We start from the raw sequence: 23,618 nt of genomic DNA, 5'->3' as shown, positions 1-23,618 counted from the left end.
TCCAGCATCCTGTCCTCCAAGTCGCCAACCAGATGCCCCAATGGGAAACCCGTATTCAGGATCTGAGTACAAGAACACTCTTTATTTGTGATCTGCAGCAGCTGGCGTTTAGAGGCACAGTGACTCTGCCAATGGAAGCAGAACCAAGTGTCATCTTCTAGGAATTAGTCTAATCTACCACTACACCTTGTGGAAGCAAATTCGACAGTTCAGCTATGTGCTGTGTGAAGTAGTACTTCCTTTTGTCTGTGCTGCGTCTTCAAACATTCAGCTTCATTGGCTGGCCCCAAATTCTCCACACTGTGCATCATTTTATATACCTATATCGCGTCTGCTTGTCTTCTTCTGCAACAGAACGGAACCCTTGAGCCCAGGAAGACACATGTAGCACTAGAAAGGAGAACTAGCCAAACCTTGAATTTGAAAAAAAAAGTTTCCTGTGACACAGAAAGAATGTACAAAAAGGTAGTCTGTAAGATACAAAAATTATATTTATTGAACCATTTTATTTATAACAAAAACGTAAGAAGTTTACCATCTGGGGGCAATACAGATGCCATCCCGACGCCAAACCGGGCCACTAAAACCATGAGAAAGCAAGAGCGTCCAATGGAATGAGCCAATCCCTTGCAGGGTTTTTACAATTTCTTTGTTTCTGCGGCCCCACCGTACCTCTTGCCTCTTTAGCTAAACCGAAATTAACGCTCATGTCAGACATTGTCAGCTGTGGATAAACAGGCACAAAAATATGGGGGAAATTCTAGGACAATCTAGAATTCTGTTCTAAGTACAACTTTATTCTTTAATCTCTATCATTTCTGTAAAGGCTTTCCAGCAATAACCCATGATTAATCCCTCCTTTCAAACCCAAGGTATTATACTTTTCTCAAATTCTTAAGTTTTTTTAAAAAAGCCAGCCCCACAGTGTCAAATCCTGTTTTATATCAGCACATCTATAAAAGCATTCACAGACCTAAATACCCATATTTAGGTCAATAATACCGAAAGGGCAATTCCTGATATAACATCTTCAAGCTTGGAGAGCCTGATCTGAAAATGCAGAGAGAAGAATCTGGAAAACAGACAAGACATGGATGGGTTCAGCAGTGGGAACTTCTTTTTGGTTTACAGAAAGAAGGAAGCATAGGACAGAGAGCAAAGCTGCTGCAACGCACCAGGGACCTCTTGGCATGGTTTTGAGCCAGAGCTGTTCTGGTGAGCACCGGAAAACCCACAATTATGTACAAAGAGAACTTAAATACTAGGCTATGTGATGGCCAGTGTTTATTTTAACGGGCTTTATAGACTTGGCAGGGAGCAGGAGGAGGACAAAAAGCAGTAACAAAGGTATATGGGTGTAGCACAGGGTGGGGAAGACAATAGAACACAGCCGGAGTGGGAGAAACAATGCCATAAATGATATTTTATGAGTTGGCGTTAACGTATTTCACCACATAATCATCACCATCGCATAGTAGTCGCACCCAAAAATTATCTTTCATCGCGTAATTGTCACATGGAACATTGTGAGGCTCCGCTAGGACTCAGGCCCCCCCTTCCTTTCCTCTTCCAGCCACAGGCACTCCTGCTCCCTTTGCAAACTTGGCCATGAGCTCTCCGGCTGTCTTGGCCTCTTCCCTGGGCTTGGCCAACTCACGGTGAACGGTCCGCCATTGCCAACAGGCACGGAGCAGTGCCAAGGCTGCCTGATGCTGCTGCCGAGCCCAGTGCTGCCGACCCCACTTTGCAAGGCGCTTATGGGGTGGCTTGCACCGTGCACCTTGTGGACTTGCGTCTGCCTGATGTTGCTGCCGGATGCTGGAAGCAGAAGAAGTCGGTCCCTCCACTCAGTGCTTGGCGGCAGCAACAGGCAGCCCTGGCTCAGCCAAGTGAATGGAGGCAGTGGCTGAGAACGACCCCTTCCTCCAGCAGAACCTTTGTGCGCCTCCAAAGGATGCAGCGGGCACAAGGTCTGGGGCAGGACAGGAGCTGCTTGCACAGCCCCCAAACCCCTCCTGGAAAGCTGGTGCTCTGGCAAGGGCTTCACATAATGGTCACACCCCACTTTTGGGAAAAGTGCCCTTGGCATAAAATCTGTGGCATTTACGTGGTGAAATACGGTACTGTATATAAAAGTTTCACCTTCCTTGTTTTGTCCTCATACATTTGTTATGAACCTCCCCATGAGATAGGCGAGGCAGAGAGACAACAACTAGCCCAAGGTCACCTGGTGAGCTTCATGGCACATTTTTGCTTTTTTATGGTTTTTACTTTTGCGCTGTAACCTGTGATAGTTTTGTGATAACGTGGGGTACACATCACCTAGATAAAACCAACAAACCATCCTCAGGGATCTAAATTCTGAGACCGGATATCTCAGATACTGCAAAGAGAGAATTAGCTCAAAAGTCACCATGCCCTTATTATGTAGCATTTAACACATGAAAACTTTTATTAGTTAAAAGGAGGTTTTTTAAAAATTAAGTCTGCTTTATATGCTGTTTGAGCATAGGGTGAACTGGTGGGGCGAAATCTAAGCAAGCTGGGTATTTTTCAGCACGTTAATGAATTAGAAGGATCAGGAAAACCAAACTGCCCTATATGGGAGAGGAAATTAAGATGGCAAACCTTACAGCAGCCCACACCCTCCTCAGTGATCAACATCTGCGTCTTCAAACTGCCCAGCAACTGCTGGGGATGCATCCACCTCCATTCCATCTAGAAGCAAAGGAAGAAACGGACTGAAACCTTTGGAGACATGAAGGGAGGCTACAAAGCAACTAGTGTCCTCTGCTGCAAAGACAAGGCTGGCTTGAGCATCATAAAATTGAAGAACCGGAAAGGATATTGTCCAAGCCTGCCCTCCACCACCTTGGCACAGCACCTGACCCCAGATCAAAACAATCAATAAAAGCAAGAGAGAGGAGAAGCTACAAAGTACCTACATAAGAGACTTCACTCCTCTAAAGCATGATCGGATCCAGTCCCCGGGAGCGCAAAGTAACCATTTCTTTATTTTAAAAACTTACAAAAATACTACAAACAAGCGAACATACCCACTCGGATAAAGAAAGTGCTTCGTGTCATTAAAAAAAGGAGATTCTTTGTAATACACCATAAATCTCACACACTATTGTCATGTCCAGTCTTGACAGGATTACCCAAGAGTGTTTTTCCAAATAAGTCTGGGTGCGGGAGGATGAAGGATGAACAGGTAGGATTCAGACTCTGTGCTTTTAAAAATGCTAGCAGAGGCAGCCTGGGATGCAGCAAAACTTTAAGGCAGCCAATCCTTTAACTGGAGCAGATACAGGCAACAGCCCCTCTACACAGCCATGGTGCACGGACAGCTTAGCCAACTCTGAGCTCAAGCCTCAACAAGCTCCTTTCAAATAAATAATAGTAATAATAATGTTGATGATTTATTATTTATACCACACCCATCTGGCTGGGCCACTCTGGGCAGCTTCCAACCGATTATTAAAAACACAATACAACATTAAACATTAAAAAAACTTCCCTAAACGGGGCTGCCTTCAGATGTCTTCTAAAAGTCAGATACTGTAGTTGTTTATTTCCTTGACATCTGCTGGGAGGGCATTCCACAGGGCAAGCGCCACCACCGAGAAGGCCTCTGCCTGGTTCCCTGTACCCTCACTTCTCACAGTGAGGGAACCACCAGAAGGCCCTCGGCGCTGGACCGAGGCAAAATATGGCAAAATCCAACCCATTGGCTCCAATGTGGTTATAAGGAGCTTACTTTACCTTGTAATAATACCAGGCTGCAGGGAGAGGGATAAGCTGAGCTTTCACAGAGCAGCGGACGATTAAAACTCACCTTCGAAGTCTCTGATGGAATCTTCTGTCCGTACCCCAGCCATGTGGTACTGAGTGCTTATAGATTGTGCCAGCATGCCCTCCAGCCTCTCCAGGGTAGCCTGACCCTCAGCAGTTAAACGCGACAGACCTTCTTCGTAAGTGTAGAAGGACGGGATGTCACCTTGGCCAATTTCTGCAACAAACAAATAAAACCCAAATTGCTAGCTAACATGAGAACAGATAGGTGCATAAGATATAGCTGCCATTAATTTATCTTGGAGAAAAAAATCTTCCCAACAGCTACTTCAGTATTATAATTGATGCTAAGTGTCAAATGTCCAACTGTTTGCATTATGTATGCGTATTTACTGAAATTCCCATTCCTCATGCTAAATTAGTTCTGCAACTGTTATAAACCGCTTTGTGCTGTAGGGAGTCCTGCAGCATATAAGTCTACTGGTTCAAAGCTAGTTTTGCCTAATTTTTCATCTTTGGAGGCACACAAAGCTGACCAAAATTGTGGTCTATTCTATGCCATTTGGACATTCTCTGAAAATTAAGGGAACCCACCACAGCCCTCTTACCGTGGGCTTCCACGTCGTATTCCTCACCCTCGTAATCGTTGTCAGAGTCTTCATCTTCTGGATCAGGGTGCAAGGCTTGGCATTCACACATGGCAGAGAACATGGCTTCCACTGGGGAAAAACACACACAGAGATATGCACAAATTGTTCACTGGCAATCAAATAAAATGGACATGGACGAATAAGAACATAAGAGCCCTGCTGGATCAGACCAATGACCCACCTTTAAAGCCCTTCACAGCCTAGGACCCTCGTACCTACGGGACCGCCCCTCCTGGTATGCCCCACAGAGGACCTTAAGGTCCATCAATAGCAACACCCTAGAGGTCCCTAAGGAAGTCAGATTAGCCTCAACCAGAGCCAGGGCCTTTTCAACACTGGCTCTGGCCTGGTGGAACGCTCTGCCTCATGAGACCAGGGCCCTGCGGGATCTGATTTCTTTCCGAAGGGCCTGTAAGACAGAGTTGTTCCGCCTGGCCTTTGGCTTAGAATCTTTTTCCTTTCTCCTCCTGTGAAGAGGCTGCATCCTAATGTTTTAATGTTGTATTTTAATCTTGTTTTTTAAATTGTATTTTAATCAACATGTTTTTATTATTGGTTGTTAGCCGCCCTGAGCCCGGTCTTGGCTGGGGAGCGCGGGGTATAAATAAAAAATATTATTATCATCCTCATCATCTTGTCCAGCACCCTGTTCTCACAGTGGCCAACCACTGCCTCAGTGGGAAGCTCGTAAGCAGAACCTTGCAAGCACAAGCAAAACAGAACAGCTAGCAAACAATCTGAAGGAACTACTCAAGATTCATTCAGCTGGCTGCACCCACAAGTCAACGGCGGATGTTATACGTAGCCCTCTGGCTGGACTAAGCTTCTGTTGAGATACTCCTGATAGGAGCAAGTTATGCTGGAATGAGGGATGGTGCTCACATCCACAGGTGCCACTTGCTGTGCAGAGTAAGGTTGCCTCTGGAAGTAAATTGGTAATCCCAGGTCCTGTTCCACCATCTTGAGTGCAGAGGCAATCCCACTTCACAACAGCAACCTGGGCACCATTATTCTAGCCATGGAAGCTGTGCTGTTCTTCCTACTTACAGGCTGATTTGTCGCTAGGTACAAATCTGAATTCTGAAATGGGCTCAAGATCACCGTTGCTGCCATCCTCCTCCTCTTCCTCCTCCTCCTCTTTTTCTCCCATGCCATCTTCTTTTGATTCTTCTGCTAAGGAATTCAAACACAGTTGTGTTATCAAGTAATCTGAAATAATGCTAACTGAAAAATGATCCATGTCATTTTAAATATTTGAAAGCAGTTAATCAGAGTAGAAACATCAGTTGTACAGGCCTGGAAATTTGCACAGCCTGCTTCTTTCTGCTGATTACCATGAAGAACATGGAACTATGAAATTCTTGACCAAGAACAATGGAAACATGATTTAGCAGCCCTGGGCTTGTGAGATTTCACAAGGCACTACGAACATGACAAGAACCATGAGGTCTAGAAACTTGTTCTTATAAAAAAATAGAAACAAATTCACCCCAGGAAACTGAATTCTGAAGCAAATGCCACACCCCATGCTAAGCATTCTCTACTTCTGAGCTGCAGGGTGGGAAGTGAGTGAATTTTCTAAGAGTTGTCATAACCACCGGAGGAGATACTATTGAACACTCACAAGGGGGGGGGGATGTTGTCTTTCATGGGTTATTTCCTCAAGTGTCCAGTGCTGCTTTAAAAAAAGATGAAGAACTTTTAACACTAAGCCAAGAAAAACCTGGAATAGCTGGATGCTTGTAAACAGCTTAGCTTAGTTTACTACAATCAAGTGGTATACAGATTTTGCTAATAAACTAATAAATGTTAAGGCCTATGCTACTTACTTTCCTTCCTTTTAGTTATGTTTTTATCTGCCATCAAACTGGTTCCATGAAAGGAAGACATGGTGCCACTTTACTCTCACAACAACCTTGCAAGGGAAGCTAGGCTGAAACCTCATGGCTTGCACACGGCCACCCAGTGAACTTCATGATGCAGCAGAGATTTGAACCCAATGCCTCGGCCACTTCACTAGACCGTCTCTCTTCCGTACCTTCAAACTTTGCATTTACCATGACGTACAAATGCTCCCACGGATAGGCATTCAGATCCCTGGAGATGGCATGCAAGCTTATGATGGGATAGTCCAACGAGAACCCGAGGCCTGAAGTCTCTATCCATGACAGGCGGCTGGTGGAGGAAACCCAAAGAAACCGAAAGTAGTTTTAGTTATGTCACAGAGGAGCTCCATTCTTCTTCCAAGCCAGGTCCTTACTATGGACCACCAGTGTCCTAAGAGAATGAGGAATTAAGTAGGGGTGGGAAACCTCAGGCACGAGGGCCAAATCATCTCTCTCTCTGGCCCTTGGAGTTCTCCCCAGACCACACCCCACACTGCCTCCGCTTTGCCACCCAAGTCTTCTTGCTGTCAGGACTGAGTCCTTGAACTCTGATAAGGTCTATTCCTTGTCAGGGTGGAGGACAAAGGGATGTGTAAGATATCGTTGCTGCCCAATCACAGCTGTCCTAAAATCCTGGATTTCTCCATTGTCCTATACGAGCAGCTCCCACCTGGGTGCAGATGGGAGGGCTTAAACTTAGTGAATCAGAAGTCAGGCAGATGGTCAAAGTCCTGAAATTCATTCTACTGCAGATTGGGGACAGCCGAACTATAAAATGTTGAAAGTGTTTGTTAGTGAAGGAAAAAGGTCACAGCATGTGTCTGACAGTTTATGGTATCCTGGTTAATAAACCTACCCCATACAGTGGTACCTCTGGTTATGTACTTAATTCGTTCCGGAGGTCCATACTTAACCTGAAACTGTTCTTAACCTGAAGCACCACTTTAGCTAATGGGGCCTCCTGCTGCCGCCGTGCCACCAGAGCACGATTTCTGTTCTCATCCTGAAGCAAAGTTCTTAACCCGAGGTACTATTTCTGGGTTAGTCTGTAACCTGAAGCGTATGTAACCCGAGGTACCACTGTACTATTCCCTTTCCCATACACTAGCAATGAACACTCAGGTTCAGAGATGACGCCCACAGCCATCCCAAAAGACCACAACAGGTAAAGGTTTAAGGAGGATAGGATGAAGACATTCTGTTGCACACCCCCAGCTGCTGTGTCTTAACACTGGCAATATCTCAGCTGAACTGGCTGGGGCTGATGGGAGCTTCTAGAGGGCACCAGGTTGGGTAAGGTGAAAATAGCAGTATTCATTAGGTTCCAAAGCTATTGCCCACCCAAACCCCAACAGGAACAAACTTAATTTTGTGTCGGCCAAGGATGCTGCATCAAGTACCCCAGACCATGTATGCCCTGCGATCTAGCATCCAATATTCCCCAACCAGCCTCCCTGGACCTGCCAAATCCTAGGCATGGGTATCAGGATATTTTTAACTCTGCACCATTACTGAAGGATTAGCCCTACTGGACCAAACCAAAAGTCTAGGTGGGGAACTAGGAGATTCAAAACCGAGGTGTGAAGGGCACTCAACTCTTATTGTTTGTGTCTCATTTTCTGGTATATATTGTCCAGCTATTTTGAACCCTTTCCCTCCACACGGTGTGTTTCCAAAAACCATTGTTTGTAATTGATGTTTTGTATTTATATATAATTTTATTTCTATTAACGACTGTTTGTGGCATTATTACTGTTGCTCCTCCACCCCCACTTTTTTAAAGCTGTTCTTATTTTCGTCTGTAAGCAGCAATGACTCCCCGTCAGGGAAAAATGCGGGGTATAAAGAACCACATGCATTAATCGCAACGATATTCCTACATGTAAGCAAGAAAGAGTGCATCCAGGAAGGCTCCCCTGCCAAAAAACCAACAATCCCAGAGCATGAAAGCTCTCCCGTGGCTTGCCCCTCACGGCAGGGCCTCGAAGGTAGACTGTTTCTGAGCGGGGAGCCTCCGTCAAGAATAACGGGCCTCTCTCGTTCGCCCCCGTGAATTTCTCCAGCCGCCTTTCTCTGTTACCCCCGCGCCCTGTGGCAGGGAGTTCCGCAGGCGAAGCCCCTGAAGCCTCCTCGCAGAGGCCGGCCCCCCCCCTCTCTCTCTCACCTCTCGGCGATGTAGAGGCTCCCGGTGCCCAGGCCTCGTCCCCCCAGCACGGCCTCCGTGTCGGGCTGCCGAAGCCGGACCCCCTCGGTAGGCGCCGCGAGAGGCTGCAGGAAGCTCATGGCAACGGCGGCGGCGGCGGCGTCAGGGCGGAGATCCTCCCGGCGCCTCTTCGCGCTTACCGCGTCTAGAAAGCGAAGGGGGGGGGGGAAGGGGGAGAGGGAGCAACCAAACCGGAAGCGCGCGCGCAGATGCCCCCGAGCCGACCCGGAAGCGCTCTCAACCGCCCCGCCGCCATAGAGACGCGGAGCGCCGCCTGCGCGTCTCTATGGTTGCCGTCACGTGACCGTCCCCGCTCGCCTCACGCGGGGAGGAGGCGGTGGGCGCCATGTTGGAATCCAATAAACACCTCAGAAAAAAATATTTTTAAAAGCCGCGACAGTGACGAAAGGGGGGGGGGGAGGCCCGTCCCCATTTGCCTCGCGTCGATGCTTAAGGGACTGGCCGCCCTCCCAGGCTGAGAACTGAGGGAATGCCGCACCTGGGCGTGGCCTCCCGGGAGCGGCGTTCGACTCTGTGACTCTGTGGCGAGCGCGGCCGGCCGCCAGGGATGACGGGAACTGTAGTCCCGCCGCACCTGAAGCCGGCATTCCCCAAACGGCCCTCCAGGTGTTTTGGGACTACAGCTCCCATCATCCCTACCTAACAGGACCAGTGGTCAAGGATGATGGGACTTGTAGTCTCAAAACATCTGGAGGGCCGAGTTTGGGGATACCTGGCCTGAAGGGTTATGGCCACTGGGAATTGCAGAGGCCGAATTGTTTGGGGTCAATGCCAAGTTATTTTGTGGGAAGGGTGCATGCGCTGCCTGCTGCAAACCAACCTTGCGGCGTAGGGTGGTTTGGGGTTGCAGGTAACACAGGGGCTCAAGGAAGCTGGGTTTTTCGAAAGCCAATTCAAGGCACAGGACACCCCAGTATAAGTTGCAACAAAACAAAATATAAAATAGACATCCCTGCCAACACTTCTTGGGACCTAATCTAGACCTCTCCTACATTACCAGTTCTCTCCCTTTTTTTAAAAGAAAATAGTATTCATTTCAGGTTCTCACACTTCCTACTGCAGCTAAATTAAAATTGGGTAAAACTGCAGCACCTCCACCTGACTTACAAATGGTCAATGATGATAATAATAAAACATTTTTAAAAACTTCCTTCCGCAGGGTTGCCTTCAATAAACAAACACTGGTTTATATAACTTTAAAATCCATTGGAAGCCCCCCAACCCTCACCTGGATCTCTCCACATTTTAGTTCTTACCTACACATTACATCCTTTTACATTTCCTTTTTTTGACGTCTTTCTGTTGATCTCTGTTCAGCTCTCTTGATTTTGATTTTCAAAAGCCATTTATCTGTCCGTCTGGAGTAAAATTAGTAAATCTCATTTAACGGTTATTCTCGTGGTAGCAGATCTTCCACGATGCCATGAAAGTCTCTCACACTTTCTCTGTACGTCAACTTATTTAAATGGTTTTTTTTTATTATGACAATTTACATGTCATATTTATATGAAAGAAATGACAGTAGATATTATAAACAAAACAAAAAAAACATTATGAAAGAAAAAAAAAGTTACACAATTAGGCCCCCGAGCTAGAAAAAGGTTGCAGGCCCGGCTTATACACAAAGAGCTCTGACCAGACCGTAGTGAGACGACATTGAACATTTCAATAACAAAAATATTGGCACCAGCCGTAACATTTTTTTTTTTTAAACTTCATTTACAAGGAATACAGTATTTAAACAGTCATGTACTGCAAAGCTAAAAACACCAGCTGTTAGTCAACTGCAGTTAACCACTTTTGAGCATTGAGGGCACGGGGGACTCTCCATTTCAAGTTAAGTTTTCCATGCAAGTGAGTTTACTGGGGTTTTTTTTTGGGGGGGGGGGAGTTGGAAACGGAAAGAGGAAAGAGAGAAAGCAACCCAGGATTTATGTACAACAATGAAGACACTTCCAGTTCTTTCCCCAAGGTATTCACTTCCCCCTCTAAATGGCCACTTAAATGCAACATTCTTTAAAGGAACAAAAAGCATGGAAATGATCTTCGCAAGGGAAAATACATGGGCACCATCACTTCTCAAGCGCACAGCAGATTCTGCCAATAATGCACTGGGCTGGAAAATGCGCTTCCTGATCTGTCTTCTCAGACCAAACAAAGAGGCGTCAACTTCTGCAGCAACTATGCAAGCTTGTCATGAAGCAGCCTTAAAATGCACAGGCCACACATAAAAACCCCGGTGTCCTTTCAAAATGCAAGCAATTCATGATTTTTCTTTTTTTTACTAAACACCGTGTACAATAATTTGTTTTAGCAGAGACTGGCCAAAGCAGGTCCCTCCCTCCCACCGCCACAAATTTACCAATATTACTTTTATAGTGAATGGGGTGTGGGAAGGAAAAAGGTTAAAGGTGAGAAAATTCTGGCCATGATCTCTGCTCCCAAAGGATGCCGTCTCCATCGCTCAGCTTCAGTGCAGCTCTGCTAAATTAAGGGAGACATCAGAGAGGAGCCTTGGCAGATTGCATTTAACCCAAGATGTAAGCATTTGGGCTGGGCGGGTGCAAAGAAGAAAGAGGCTCCAAATCAATGGCAAAGGCCAAGATTTAGAAACCTCCAATTTTAAAATACAATGAAATGGCCCTGCCCTAGAAAATTACTTTGCCTGGCTGATCAGTGCACACATGGCTCCAAGCCAGATCAGTGCACACATGCCTCCAAGCCAGGTGTCACACACCTTGTAACATTTGCAGAAGCCCAATCGGTACAAGTCCTCAAAAGAAGAGAAGGGGCTGCATAAATTGAACCTCCTCCACTGTACAAAGGTGTACACTCCTTTCTCCACAAGGAAAAGGTGAAGGCATGGGAAGTATGAGATGCCGTCCCCTGGGGGTACAGACAGAGCACAAATAATATAGAGTAGTTTGCAAGACTTGTCTGAAAAACGTCACCTAGTTTTTAATTTTATTTCCCGCCCCCAAAATAAAGAGTATTGAAACAACAGTTCACTAGCGCAATAATGGGGAACTGGTGGCCCCGCAGAGACAACTAGACTACAGCTCCCATAATCCTTGACCACTGGCCATGTTGGCTGAAAAACAAAGATGGGAATTTGTGTCCAACAAGATGTTCTCCACCCCTGGCCTAGCAGATATCTGCACAAGATCTACTGAATTGTGTACAAGACAATGAGCAGCAGGTGAAAGCTATGCCACCAACCAGCCACCTGACATGGCTTTTCCTCGTGGAACAAAACAGCAAATTTCTGTAGAGCAGAGCTAAGAAACGGGCCGACGGCTCGCTGCCCACCCCCTGAAACAAAAGTCGTATCTATGCAAGGGGAAGATGCAACGCTTTAATTGATGTTGCATTACATGCCGGGCAAGATTTGCAAAGTTTGTGTACAGTAGCAAAAGGGGAAACAAAAAAAGGCAGAGCATTTCTATGAGGGCTTGGCTTTGCTATCATGTCAAAACTTTAGTCCTGGTTAGGAAGACAATTATCTGCCTCTCACTGTTACACGACAAGCCAACAGCAAAGGCTTACTGTCCCCTGTCTAAGGGAGAAACTTCACTCCCTTAGAACACATTGGTGGTGATGTTAGTCTGCCAACGTGTGCCAGAGTGAGGCCCCACCAATGCTGCCTCACTGCCCATATGTACCCAATAATCTTGCTGGGGGAAAGGATCCACAAAAATGCATGCAACTGTCTTATGGTAACAGAGAATGAAATGTTAAGCTACAGACGGGGACGCTGCCATTTGAGAACTAAAATCAGTCTGCAAAATGCATCCCTTCCTCTCTTCCGTGAAACTTGACAACGCAGGAAGTGCAATCAAGTACAAGCAAACACGTACACAAGCGGGCAAAGGCACACAGGCAGAACCCAGCTCATGGTATATACCTGAATTCACCCAGGGAGCCAAGCACCTGCTATTCTGTGCAGGATATCCTTGCAGGTGCGTGTTACCTGTGTTCCTAGCTTGATCTCTCTCGGGAATTTTGCATTTCGTCACCACTGCAAGTCCCTGGAGCAGTCGACGAAACAGCACAGGCTCCCCTACCCTGACTGAGCACTGACTTAAATGAAATGACTCACTGGTTGATTATACTGGGCTGGGTGAGGAGAGGAGAGAAGGAGAGGGAGACTGCGGACAGGAGGAGTGCAGGATCACGAAACGTAATTCCAGACAAGATGATTTCATTTTTGTAAAAGGTGAACTTAAATTCTAGGAACAGGAGGAAGAATGGGAACATTGGGCAAGTGCACAAATCTGGGCAACACCTACGCAAGCATGGGGAAATATTTCTCTGGCTGTAACTAAGAAGGGTTATAAAAATTAATTCTTACAATGCTGGGCAGTGTGGGTGGGAGAGAGAGAGACACACACTTAAATCCTTGACCGTTTTCTGTTCTGACTGCATCAACAACAGGCACAAATATACAGAAGACAAAACAACAAGTTTCTGGCTAGGAAATGCAGGTTTGCTGTTTAATATAGGGCAATGGTAGTGTTGCTAAAGGCCCCCTCGCCACAGCACATGAACAAAACGCGTTATCCCAACAGCAGTTGCTCAAAAGAGAGAAATTTCCATCTAACAAGTAAGAAAACCCGTGTAGAATCCCCCAGAATTGCTAGCTTGGATTTCGCAAATCAAGGAACTGCTAAGATCTTCTCCTGTTGCACAGCTTTAATTAGGCCTTTAAATCTTTCACATGCACACAGCATTGCCGAAATCCCAATCCTCATCGTCTGCTCTGCTTCTCTGCACCCAAAGCCCTGTTTCAATGGTATGCAATTTATGAAACATTCCAAACAGTGCTATTTTAAAGGCAGCTATTTACTGGCTATTTTGTTTGGAGGGCTGACATAATCAAGCCAAGCGAAAGATCAATGCGATAGTTACATCCGTCCTGAACACTCCCCTGTTGAAATCGAAAGAGGATAGAGTATGCCATTTGTGCTGGATAGGTCGCAAAGTTTTAAGGTGGGGGAAGGAAGGAAGGAAGGAAGGAAGGAAGGAAGGAAGGAAGGAAGGAAGGAAGGAAGGAAGGAAGGAAGGAAAAGAAAGAAAGAAAGAAAGAAAGAAAGAAAGAAAGAAAGAAAGAAAGAAAGAAAGATTATTACTCCCATAGAGCCAGACATTTCCCACCACACAATACTAAATTAGTTTATTAAAGGCATCCAATTGTCAGGATGCCTTTAACACATTGAGGACTGATGGAGGGGAGAGTCAGATCCTTTAAAAGGTTTTTAAATCAGCCGCATAGATTTAGAAGTCAAGAGATGTTCTGAAATTATGCAGAATTAAGCTGGCAGAATTCTGGACTGCACCACTGCAGACTGCATGCAATGGGTAAGAGTTCTGAGTGTTCCTTCATCCTAAAAACAAAAACGTGCAGGTATGCCGTCTCTCAAGTGGTCCAAGTCCAAGTTTCTGTCACCTCCTTCTGCATCACTTTAGGGACGGGCCCAAGCCACATTTCCTTTGGGTAGCTTCCTTCAATGTTTAAAGGTGACTGATTAAACTCTGCTTGCTTCATAGTAGCAGAGCTGTACCCCAGACATGATTTTTAAAGGGGGGGGGGGAATCAAAACATCCATTTCTAGGTTTTTCCAAGAAACCATGGCTAAGCATTGAAACCCCACTGACACCTGAACATGTATTCAGTCAAATGTGCCCACACACAGATATTAAAACTGTGACACTCACAGGCGTGCAACAATTTAAAAGACACACATTTAGTACCTGAAAAATCACACACACACTGCAGATTTCTCACGTTCAGTTTAACAGTACGGTTTGCAGGGCAACACTTTATGCAGGGTAGCAATATGACATGCCCATTGTTTGGTAACATTCATATTTCTAGCTGGGAGGCAGGGGAAAGCCCTTTAACATCTGGATCAGTGGCTTCCGTTTAATCAGGGCTGTGTGTCTGCTACCCTTTCTGATGTGTGCGCACATCTGTATGTGTAGATATATCTATATAAACACACACACCCAAGCATAGAGTCATCCCCATTTTAAAGTCTCAGAAGCATTTCCCAAGCCGAACACCTGCACACCACGCATTTGAATACGCAGTACCATGGGCCTTGCAACAAGTCTGCCACCATCACAAGGCTAGAATATTATTTCTGCCAGGCACCCCCAAACAAATCCCAGTCAATGGATATAACAGCATTCAATGGGCCAGCATTCAATGGGCAGCGATTCAACGCTGAGACACACACACCAAGTTCCATGGCCTTTGCAAACCTCTGCTTCCTCCTTCCACTGCCGTGCTTACGTTTGCAAAACAAAACGTATTTATGGTTCCATGATTACAAGTGGGAATGGCTCCATCATTTACATTGTGCATTACATCAAACAGGACTTGGGATACTGGTTCAGCAAGCAATGATCTGGGGGCAACAGGTTTAAGGGGCTGGAATTGGGGCTCCCTACCATTCTCTCTTCAGCCCCCCCCCGGTACTTATGTACTACAGGTTCAGTCTATTCAAGGAGAAGGGATAAAACTGGGATGGAAACTGCGAGTGCAGAATAGAGAACGCTTATGGTGCTGGACATCCCCCCTGCATGTCTCCACGGAGGAAGTGAGATTGCACACTAATTTGGGAGGGAGGTACGTCCACCCAAACGTAAAAACGAGCCCACAAACGGCCGGGTGAAAAGGCAAACCTTAAAGGGAGACCATCAAAATCTGCTCAACAAGCTACAGAACTTAATGCATCAGCTGTGAGGTGTGGCATAATGATAAACACTGAAGAGCTTTCCAAACATTTTGAATCCTCTGGTCTCTTCCTAAAGGGAAGCATAAATTTAGGAGTTTAAGAAGGGTTTCAATCAATATATTGGGAGAAATTTCCCGTTCTTGCTTTGCACATCCCGTTGAAAAGGTAAATGAAACAGATCTTAAATCGATAATGATTATTTACCAGTAAGTTATTCTGCAATCCTATGTACACTGATTTGTGATTAAGTCCCACTTTAACTCAGTGGAACTTGCTTCCAAGAAAACATGCACACGTACAGGATATGTGCATCCCTGTCAATTCGAAGTGAATTTATTTGTGAGGAAATATTTCTGGTCTTCAGTTTGGGTGGGGGACGACACTACTAGGACTGCCTTTTCCAAATTCAACTAGAATGAACCACTTCCTAAAGAATTAGCAAAACATACGAAGGGTGCTTCACGTATAACATTACTGTTAACACAGTTAACACTCACATCGGTGCATAGCGAATAGTGTTAATGCAACACAGTAACACAAAATATCACCTTAAAAAAGTAGTAGGACTTGCCTTTCAAATTACTGGCCTTCCAGTGACCATTGTTACTTGAATGATTAATTCTTTTTAAAAAACAATGTACCAGATTTTGGACAAATATGCCTTTAAGATCTGTATTTCAGCTTTTCACACTAAGCTGGAGAGATAACTTGGATAACCATTCGTCCACCAATGGCAGTCCAAGAAACGAAACTTAGCCGAGATAAAATTACAAAAAGCCTAAGAAGGTGACCTTCCTAGCATCTTAGGGAACGCAAACCTGCAGCCACGCACCATTTGCCAGCCACATTAGTCACTATAAAAATGTTTACCTTTGTTGGTGTGGAAGTCAAATGAGTATTTTACTGTACCCTCTTTGCTACACAAAGATGAATGGGGCTTGCTCTCTGGCCCTCTTACTGAAAACTCACGATGCTGCCGAAGTAACCTTGAGAAGAAGCAGCCCTTTTCAACAGTTTCTCGTTGGCTTCCTCTCTTCAAATTCTGCGCCTTTCTACGGTTCAATCTATGTCCATGGGGCGTCATTCATTCTCAATTCACTGCTTGCCTCAAGAGGGCTGATCAAGTCTTCCAACAGCGCAGCTGCGTGGAAAGAGAGAGGCCGTCTTCTACTCAAAAGCCATGAGTACGTTCTGACAACCGGACGAGGCCAGGCAACAGAAAAGACTATTCAACCAGCAGACCTATCAAAACTGATGGGCCCAAGTTAGTCATGTTCACTCATTTCAATGTGTCTACTCCAAGTAAAACTCAACTGCCATCCTATGACTCCAGCCAAGAGCTGTTCCCTTAAACGAGACAGATGGGAAGGGGAGTTGTCACTTTGCTTTTTGCAAGAATCTGAAAAATGGGGACAAAAATGGGAACAAGCCCATGCTCTGATTGGCTCAAAGAAGACCAAGTCTACTTGGTCCTGATTTTCACTGGAGGGCATCAGACGCAAGTCAATGCGATCACCAAGATTAGCTCTAGCACTTTATGCTAGAATAACTTCCTAAATTAATAGCCAACAAGCAGAAGTCCTTTTCAAGAGACTCCACCAGAATTTATTTGTGCATGAAGCATCAAATGTGCCTTATACAACACAAACAGCACATATCCAACACTCTCCTTTCTTCCAGGGCAATTCTACTGTCCTACTTGCAAGCCCTCTGCACGCCTTTCTAGTTTGATACCTCCAACTATTGCCAACATCAGAAGCACTAACACTGCAAACTTAAATCAATAACCGATGCTCTTGCTTCCAGGGGTTCCTGGTGGAGTTCTGAACAATTCTCTCAAACACAACTCCTGAAGCCCATTCGGCAAAGCCATCACAAGCCAAGCTTTAAGCTAGTTCCCTTCGTCCCGTTTGACGTCTAGCAACAGCTCAAAGTTGCCTCTATGCCACAAATGTACATTACACGTTACTGGCCAAGCACTTAATACCCACCAGGGCTGGAGAGGTGATGGTGCCAAGCGCCCAAATGATGCCTCTGGCTTGGTTAGACGAGAACTAGAGAACCACAGTGCAAGTATAAGATGAAGGAGCTCCTTGAGGAGGCTTCTGTTTTCAAGAAGTTGCGGGTACACACACGACACTCTTAAAGGTCAGTGAAAAATGCAATGTAGGAGGGATAGCAGGAGTCCTTTTCTGAGAAAAGACACATGTGCAATTGGGAATGGGTAGACCAGGGCTTCATCCTGCCCCCACAGACTTCTGAGATGGCCCTGGGGTCAAGTACCCTTGTGCACCTCAGAAGTTTTATCCTGCAAAAAAAGGGAATCCAATATTCTTTTTCCTACTCCCCAGTGTGAACAGTTACAAATGCTCTTCCAGAGACGTCTCCTTACATAATGTCCTCACTCCTAATAGCAAGGCAAACGTCAGGCAATTGGGAGTGAGGAGAGGAGATCTCACATAGCCAGTTCACACTAGTGAAAAAGGAAGTTCAAGCTACCCTCTGCCTGCATCTTGAGTCATGTGTGAGCCAGTCAACGGGCAGTGAAATGCTGGTGATCTTCCCAGCCATCATCTAGAGTTCCAAGATATGGCATCTAAAAATTTAATCGCCAAGCAGAACTGGGAATGTACATTTTGCTTTTTCTGAGTGCAGGTACAGAGTATTTGCTTGCTTCTTGGGAACAAGACGATTTCAAGGTCCTGCATCTTCTAAAAAAAATTTTAAAAAATAATAATACATGAAATTGCATTAGCTGAGGAATTTTAACGACCGTGGGCTGCTCTGCTGCAAACCCAAAGAGCGAAAAGGTGCTGTGCTCAAGCAAGAAGGAAACAACGACGGACCAGTTTAAAGAACGATTTCAGCGTTTGTGCGGCTTTTTAACTTTATTCTCTTATTCAAATAGATGGCTACTAACAAAGTAATGCGATACAACCTGGGAGGCTTTGCTTTGTTAACTACATAAAACACCGCTTGGGGAAGCTAGTATTTTTCTTTTAAGGTCCGAGGGCTCTAGAATTCTAAAGGTGGAAGATACACATTGCTAGAATACAATTGGTGGAGTGGCTACCATGTACAGAGAGCGGATATCGGGAGCAGGGGGAGGGGAGAGACAAGAGAGAACCAAGGATGAATTAAAGGCCATTAAAAAAATAAAATTGGGGATGCCAAGGTTTTCGTGCGAGGTATTTTACACAGGCCTAATGCCACGGTTAAAATCGCAATGGAACAGACAAACAAACAACACGGAAGTGCTCATCTACAGACGAACGCCTAAATAAAAAATTCAAGACAGGCAAGGGGAGCTGTCAACTCAATGCCCACAGCAAGACTGGTGCAGCCATTGCCAGCAATGGACCCAGCACCAGAATAAAGTACAAAACCCTGTTTTGAGGGGGAGGAGGGGGGGGGAAACCAGAGTAAAATGGCCGTTTTGGATTTCAAAGCTTTGCAGAGTATTCTTCCAACCACCTGTGTGAAAAATTGTGTAGAAAGAAAAAGAAGCACAAGACAAGGGAACAGAAGAGAGCCTGAAACACACCTGAAAGAATGAAGTGGCAAACACCGTGGCCAGCCGTATTCTTGTTTGACTGGCTATAAAATGGGCAGAGAAACCTCTTCTTGAAGAGCAGGCACTCACACCCAGAGTTATGTTGCCCAAGGTCCAACAGCAGGAGTTTCTTGCAGGGAAGAGGGGCATCTATGCATTTCCCCCAGAAATGTCCTGCTTTAGAAATCAGTTGGTCACACGGCAACTATTAAAATGCATATTAAAAACACGAAGGAGCCTATAGGCCAGTTAACTACTGTCAAAATCTGCTAGAACATCCAGACTGATAAGTAAAATTAATCTTACACACACACACACACACACACAGCCTCCCAGAAGGAAAACTGCTTCATTTGCGTACTTCAATTTGAAGTAGATACTAAGAGCACAGAAAGGGTTTTTAAAAGTGGCCAGTTATCTCTTTACAGGAGCCCCGTCATCTGTTCACAGCAAAAACAGCATCTCCTCCCAAGGGGTTATCCTACGCGGAGACCATCAGGCAGATTTAACGCATTAAAAAGAAGAGCCTCGTTATCAACTCACTGCTAGCATGGCTCCAAATTGTCAAAAGCTCGTTATATAGCTTTACACTTTTTACTGTACAAAACAAAATTATGATGGGCTGGGGAAGCTTTGAATCAAATGATTTTATGTGAGAGCTTTTTCTCCCCCCCCCCCTCTCTCTCTCTCTCTCTCTCACCAAGGTTGCTTTTCGGGAAAGTGATTTACTAAAAGGAACTATGGCAAGTTAACCCACAAGTCACAAAATGCAACAGTAAAGATCCCCCCCCTTAAAACTGCATGTTAAATTGTAATCTAAGTTGTGAACATTTAAATAGAATATATATCTCCTATGAAAAAGTTTGAGTACAAGTGCTTCTGTACCCCCAAAACGCCCCCCTGGCTCCCACCCCCTCCATCCCACCACAGTCCAGATTTTGGGCCCTGACCAACTTGGAATGCTTTCTTTCAGCCTCCCTGCCCCCTGCCCCCCCCCCCAATTTGTGTGCACTCAGGAAATATAAAGTCAAAAATATACAAATCTCTCATTTACTACAAGGTCTGCATGTGGATGAAGTTCACCTGCACTGCGGGAGTGGGTGAAAGGTGGAGGAGTCAGCAAATCAGAATAGGGAAATTATAGTAATTATCATTTCCACCACACAAAAAAGGGGGAGAGAGAGTTCCGAGAAAACGACGACTGGTCACTTTACCGGGGGTTGAAGGGGGTGGGATGGAGAGAGAAAAAATAACCCCGAACTGCAGGACTGGTGAAATTTTTGACTGCTAAAAAGTGATACTGTAGTGGAGAGTTTTCTAGGAAAAATAAAACACCTTTTAATAACTGGCCCACTGGTATGAGCTACCGTGGAATAAATTAGCACAAAAATGGAAGTCTTATAACTGTTCACTGTTACAGACGTAATCAACAAGGTCAGTCACTCGCAAAAGTTCGTCCTCGTCTTCTTCTGGTCCTCCTGCCTCCTGGCCGCCACTCGTCCCGTTGGGTGCCAAGCTGGCATTGGCTGTGCTGTCCTTGGGGGCGGGAGCTTTCTCGCTGGGCTTGCCAATCAAGTTCTCGATGGTTTTCCCAGGACTCTGTCCGTTGGTGGATGGCAAGTCCACCAGGCTGTAGTCCAACGGGCTTTCGACCTTCCCGACGTTATCAAAGTCATCCTCGTCGTCGCTTTCTATCCGGTAGGGCTTCTTGGTGACGTCTTGCGGGCCGTGGGCTGCCGAAGGCCTGGCGGCAGGCACAGGCTTGCTTGCTTCCTCGCTGGCGCTGCTGCAGTTGTCGTCGTCGTCTGTCTCGATGCGATTCAGCCGCTTCCGGACGGGCCGCTCCTCCTTGTCCCCGTCCTCGTCCTCCGAGTACTCGTCCGTGCTGTGGCTGCGCTTCCGAAGGGATCTCTTTGACACCTGGGTGGGTTTATTGTCTTCAGAGTTCTTAGACACGTAGCTCTCTGGAACAAGCATCAGACTTAAAGCCGTTAGCAAAATCTGAAGGCATGCAACAGCTATCATCGCTCTCCTGTGTTTACACAGAACGCTCCGCATGCAAGCTGCTTGAACCGGAAGGAGGCGGGCTTCCACCAGAAAATAAAAACTGAAACACAGAAGACTGGTGGGCACCTATCAATGGTGCAGTATAATAGTTAAACCACCCTCCATGTGTTTTCATGGCATCCATACAATGGGGGAGCGCTTGTACTTTTATCATACATCATCCCATGCCCCTTTCCCTTAAAACACGCCCCCAAATCTCCCTTCTGTAGCTCTCTCAAATCTCCTTTAGAAATGAGACTCAATACATTAGTTATTTACAAAGGCGGTGTTTGGTATGAATATGTAGGATCGACCAATCCATGGGAGTTGTAGCCCAAAACATCGGCTAGAGACTTCACTAGTTCTGAATCTTTGCTATACAGTGGTACCTCAGGTTACATACGCTTCAGTTTACACACTCCGCTAACCCAGAAATAGTGCTTCAGGTTAAGAACTTTGCTTCAGGATGAGAACAGAAATCGTGCTCTGGCGGCGCAGCAGCAGAAGGAGGCCCCATTAGCTAAAGTTAAGAACAGTTTCAGGTTAAGTACAGACCTCCGGAACGAATTAAGTACTTAACCCGAGGTACCACTGTACATTCATTATTTACAAAGGCGGTGTTTGGTATGAATATGTAGGATCAACCATTCCATGGTTTCAGTGCTGGCTGCAGCTGATGGGAGTTGTAGCCCAAAACATTGGCTAGAGACTTTACTAGTTCTGAATCTTTGCTATACTCAAAAGTTCAAAACTCTTAAGCTCTTCCTTATTAAAGGCTTTACACTTCTGAAGGGCCCACATCAAACACCTGGGTCAATATTTTGGCTACTAAGGCCACGTGAAAACACGATCCTAAGCTTGCTTATTCAGAAGGAAGCCCTTCTGAAGAATACCCCAAGCACCGTTTCTCCCCATAGGAACCAACCCAGACCCTGAGATCACCTTCTAAGGCCCTTCTTCGTGTGCCTCCTCCACGAGAGGTCCAGAGGGTGGCAACACAAGAACAGGGCCTTCTCTGCAGTGGCTCCCTGTCTCTGGAATGCGCTCCCCTGGCGCCTTCATTATACACCTTTAGGCACCTGACGAAAACGTTCCTCCTCTTCAACCTGGCCTTTGGGCTCAGCTCTCTCCCTCTCTGCGGGGGTCAAAAGCTCTACTAAATTTGCACTACAAGGCAACCCTTTTATTTTACCTTCGCTGTCCGAGCTGGAAAGCCTGCGCTTGTGGATCCTTCTGAGCTCTTTCCCGTATCGGAAGGTCTTCTGAGAGCCGTCGCTTTCAGAATCCTCTTTGTAGTTGACTTGCCTCTTCTGATTGCGCCGAGATCTCCTCCGCCGCGTTTCCAGGTAGTCTTCGTCGCTGTATTCTGAAGAAGCCTCTGTTTCTGTGCAAGGGAGAGGGGGTGGGGTTGAAGGAGAGAAGGAACCGTGCAAATTTAGTCTGCGAACCGCAACATCCGGTCATATTCACAACATGTCTGGTTTTCTCAGAAAGTGAAATGTTTCAGGACAGCTCCAGCCTTCCCATTTGATTCCCATCTTAAAACGCTCTTTAAGAAACTTTCCAATAGGCAACAGCAACTGGCAGGCAGGTGACTCAATTTGGCAAATGGGAGCTGCATTCCAAGATTATTATTATTCCCAGGGAAATTTAGTTTCTGCATCCTTCCCATGGAAGTCAGAAGGGCTTGTTGAGGGCAACCTTCTTCAGACTGACAGGTTAACATTTGGGGTGTCACGCTGGGTAACAGGGTAAAAGGTAAAGGTAAAGGGACCCCTGACCATTAGGTCCAGTCGTGACCGACTCTAGGGTTGCGGCACTCATCTCGCTTTATTGGCCAAGGGAGATGGTGTACAGCTTCCGGGTCATGTGGCCAGCAGGTCTAAGCCCTTCTGGCGAACCAGAGCAGCACATGGAAACGCTGTTTACCTTCCAGCCGGAGCGGTACCTATTTATCTACTTGCACTTCGTCCTTTCGAACTTCTAGGTTGGCAGGAGGGGAAACAGGTTATGAATCCATATATATTATATGTTGCTTTGTCTCTAGTGGTATCCACCTAACAAGTCTCTCCTTTGCAATCTGATTTTATGACTCCAAGTGTAACACCAAACAGAGAGGACGGAATGTCCATTTGAAACAGGTAGGGTTGCAAGAGTGTTCTGGAAGGTTGCAGAACAAACCTCGTGCTGCATCCCACCCAGAGGTTCAACAGGTCCAAGGTAATACAAGGCATTTCCAGCCTCTTACAGAGTGTTGCATGCTCTAGTTATCTCCCACTTGGACTACTGCAATGCGTTCTACGTGGGGCTACCTTTGAAGGTGACCCGGAAACTGCAACTAATCCAAAATGTGGCAGCTAGACTGGCGACTGGGAGCGGCTGCCGAGACCATATAACACCAGTCCTAAAAGACCTACATTGGCTCCCAGTACGTTTCTGAGCACAATTCAAAGTGTTGGTGCTGACCTTGAAAGCCCTAAACGGTCTCGGCCCAGTAGACCTGAAGGAGAGTCTCCACCCGCATTGTTCTGCCCGGACACTGAGGTCCAGCTCCGAGGGTCTTCTGGTGGTTCCTTTCCTGCGAGAAGCGAAGTTACAGGGAACCAGGCAGAGGGCCTTATCGGTGGTGGCACCCACCCTGTGGAACGCCCTCCCATCAGATGTCAAGGAAATAAGCAACTATCAGACTTTTAGAAGACATCTGAAGCCAGCCCTGTTTAGGGA

The 23,618-nt window shown here is 46.0% G+C and overlaps 2 protein-coding genes and 2 long non-coding RNA genes across 6 annotated transcripts in view; 2 read left to right on the top strand and 2 right to left on the bottom strand.

Moving 5' to 3' along the window:
* Window positions 1–473: 473 nt before the first annotated feature.
* CLNS1A (chloride nucleotide-sensitive channel 1A) lies at window positions 474–8,716 on the bottom strand. Of its 3 annotated transcripts, none has more exons than XM_081197471.1 (7): window positions 8,496–8,716; window positions 6,484–6,620; window positions 5,493–5,615; window positions 4,404–4,514; window positions 3,839–4,012; window positions 2,634–2,718; window positions 474–1,072 (listed from the first exon to the last, which is right to left on the bottom strand). In XM_081197471.1, exons 1-6 carry the CDS (start codon window positions 8,612–8,614, stop codon window positions 2,651–2,653), a joined length of 732 nt encoding a protein of 243 aa, XP_081053597.1. In that variant the 5' UTR covers window positions 8,615–8,716; the 3' UTR covers window positions 474–1,072; window positions 2,634–2,650. The 3 variants fall into 3 exon arrangements, with proteins under 3 accessions (XP_081053597.1, XP_081053596.1, XP_081053595.1); XM_081197470.1 differs by having other exon boundaries at window positions 2,629–2,718; window positions 5,493–5,618; window positions 8,496–8,715; XM_081197469.1 differs by having other exon boundaries at window positions 5,493–5,618; window positions 8,496–8,715.
* A 390-nt stretch (window positions 8,717–9,106) lies between these two features.
* LOC308588850 lies at window positions 9,107–11,531 on the top strand. Its single transcript, XR_014008928.1, has 2 exons — window positions 9,107–11,281; window positions 11,312–11,531. It is a non-coding gene; the product is annotated as an uncharacterized lncRNA (long non-coding RNA).
* Window positions 11,532–12,738: 1,207 nt separating this feature from the next.
* On the top strand, window positions 12,739–18,702 carry LOC308588861. Its single transcript, XR_014008941.1, has 2 exons — window positions 12,739–15,032; window positions 15,507–18,702. It is a non-coding gene; the product is annotated as an uncharacterized lncRNA (long non-coding RNA).
* A 1,459-nt stretch (window positions 18,703–20,161) lies between these two features.
* RSF1 (remodeling and spacing factor 1) overlaps window positions 20,162–23,618 on the bottom strand; it is a 42,340-nt gene continuing 38,883 nt past the window's right edge. Inside the window, exons 15-16 of the mRNA XM_081197294.1 lie at window positions 22,087–22,278; window positions 20,162–20,812 (exon numbers count right to left, since the gene is read on the bottom strand). Of these exons, the coding sequence (XP_081053420.1) occupies window positions 20,247–20,812; window positions 22,087–22,278 (758 nt within the window). The 3' untranslated portion in view covers window positions 20,162–20,246. The remainder of the gene's footprint in view (window positions 20,813–22,086; window positions 22,279–23,618) is intronic.

The sequence above is a fragment of the Podarcis bocagei genome (genome assembly GCF_964188305.1).
Source record: "Podarcis bocagei genome assembly, chromosome: 6".
NCBI lineage: Eukaryota > Metazoa > Chordata > Lepidosauria > Squamata > Lacertidae > Podarcis > Podarcis bocagei.
Note: the sequence above shows the minus strand (reverse complement) of the source record. Positions and strands in the feature narration are given on the sequence as shown.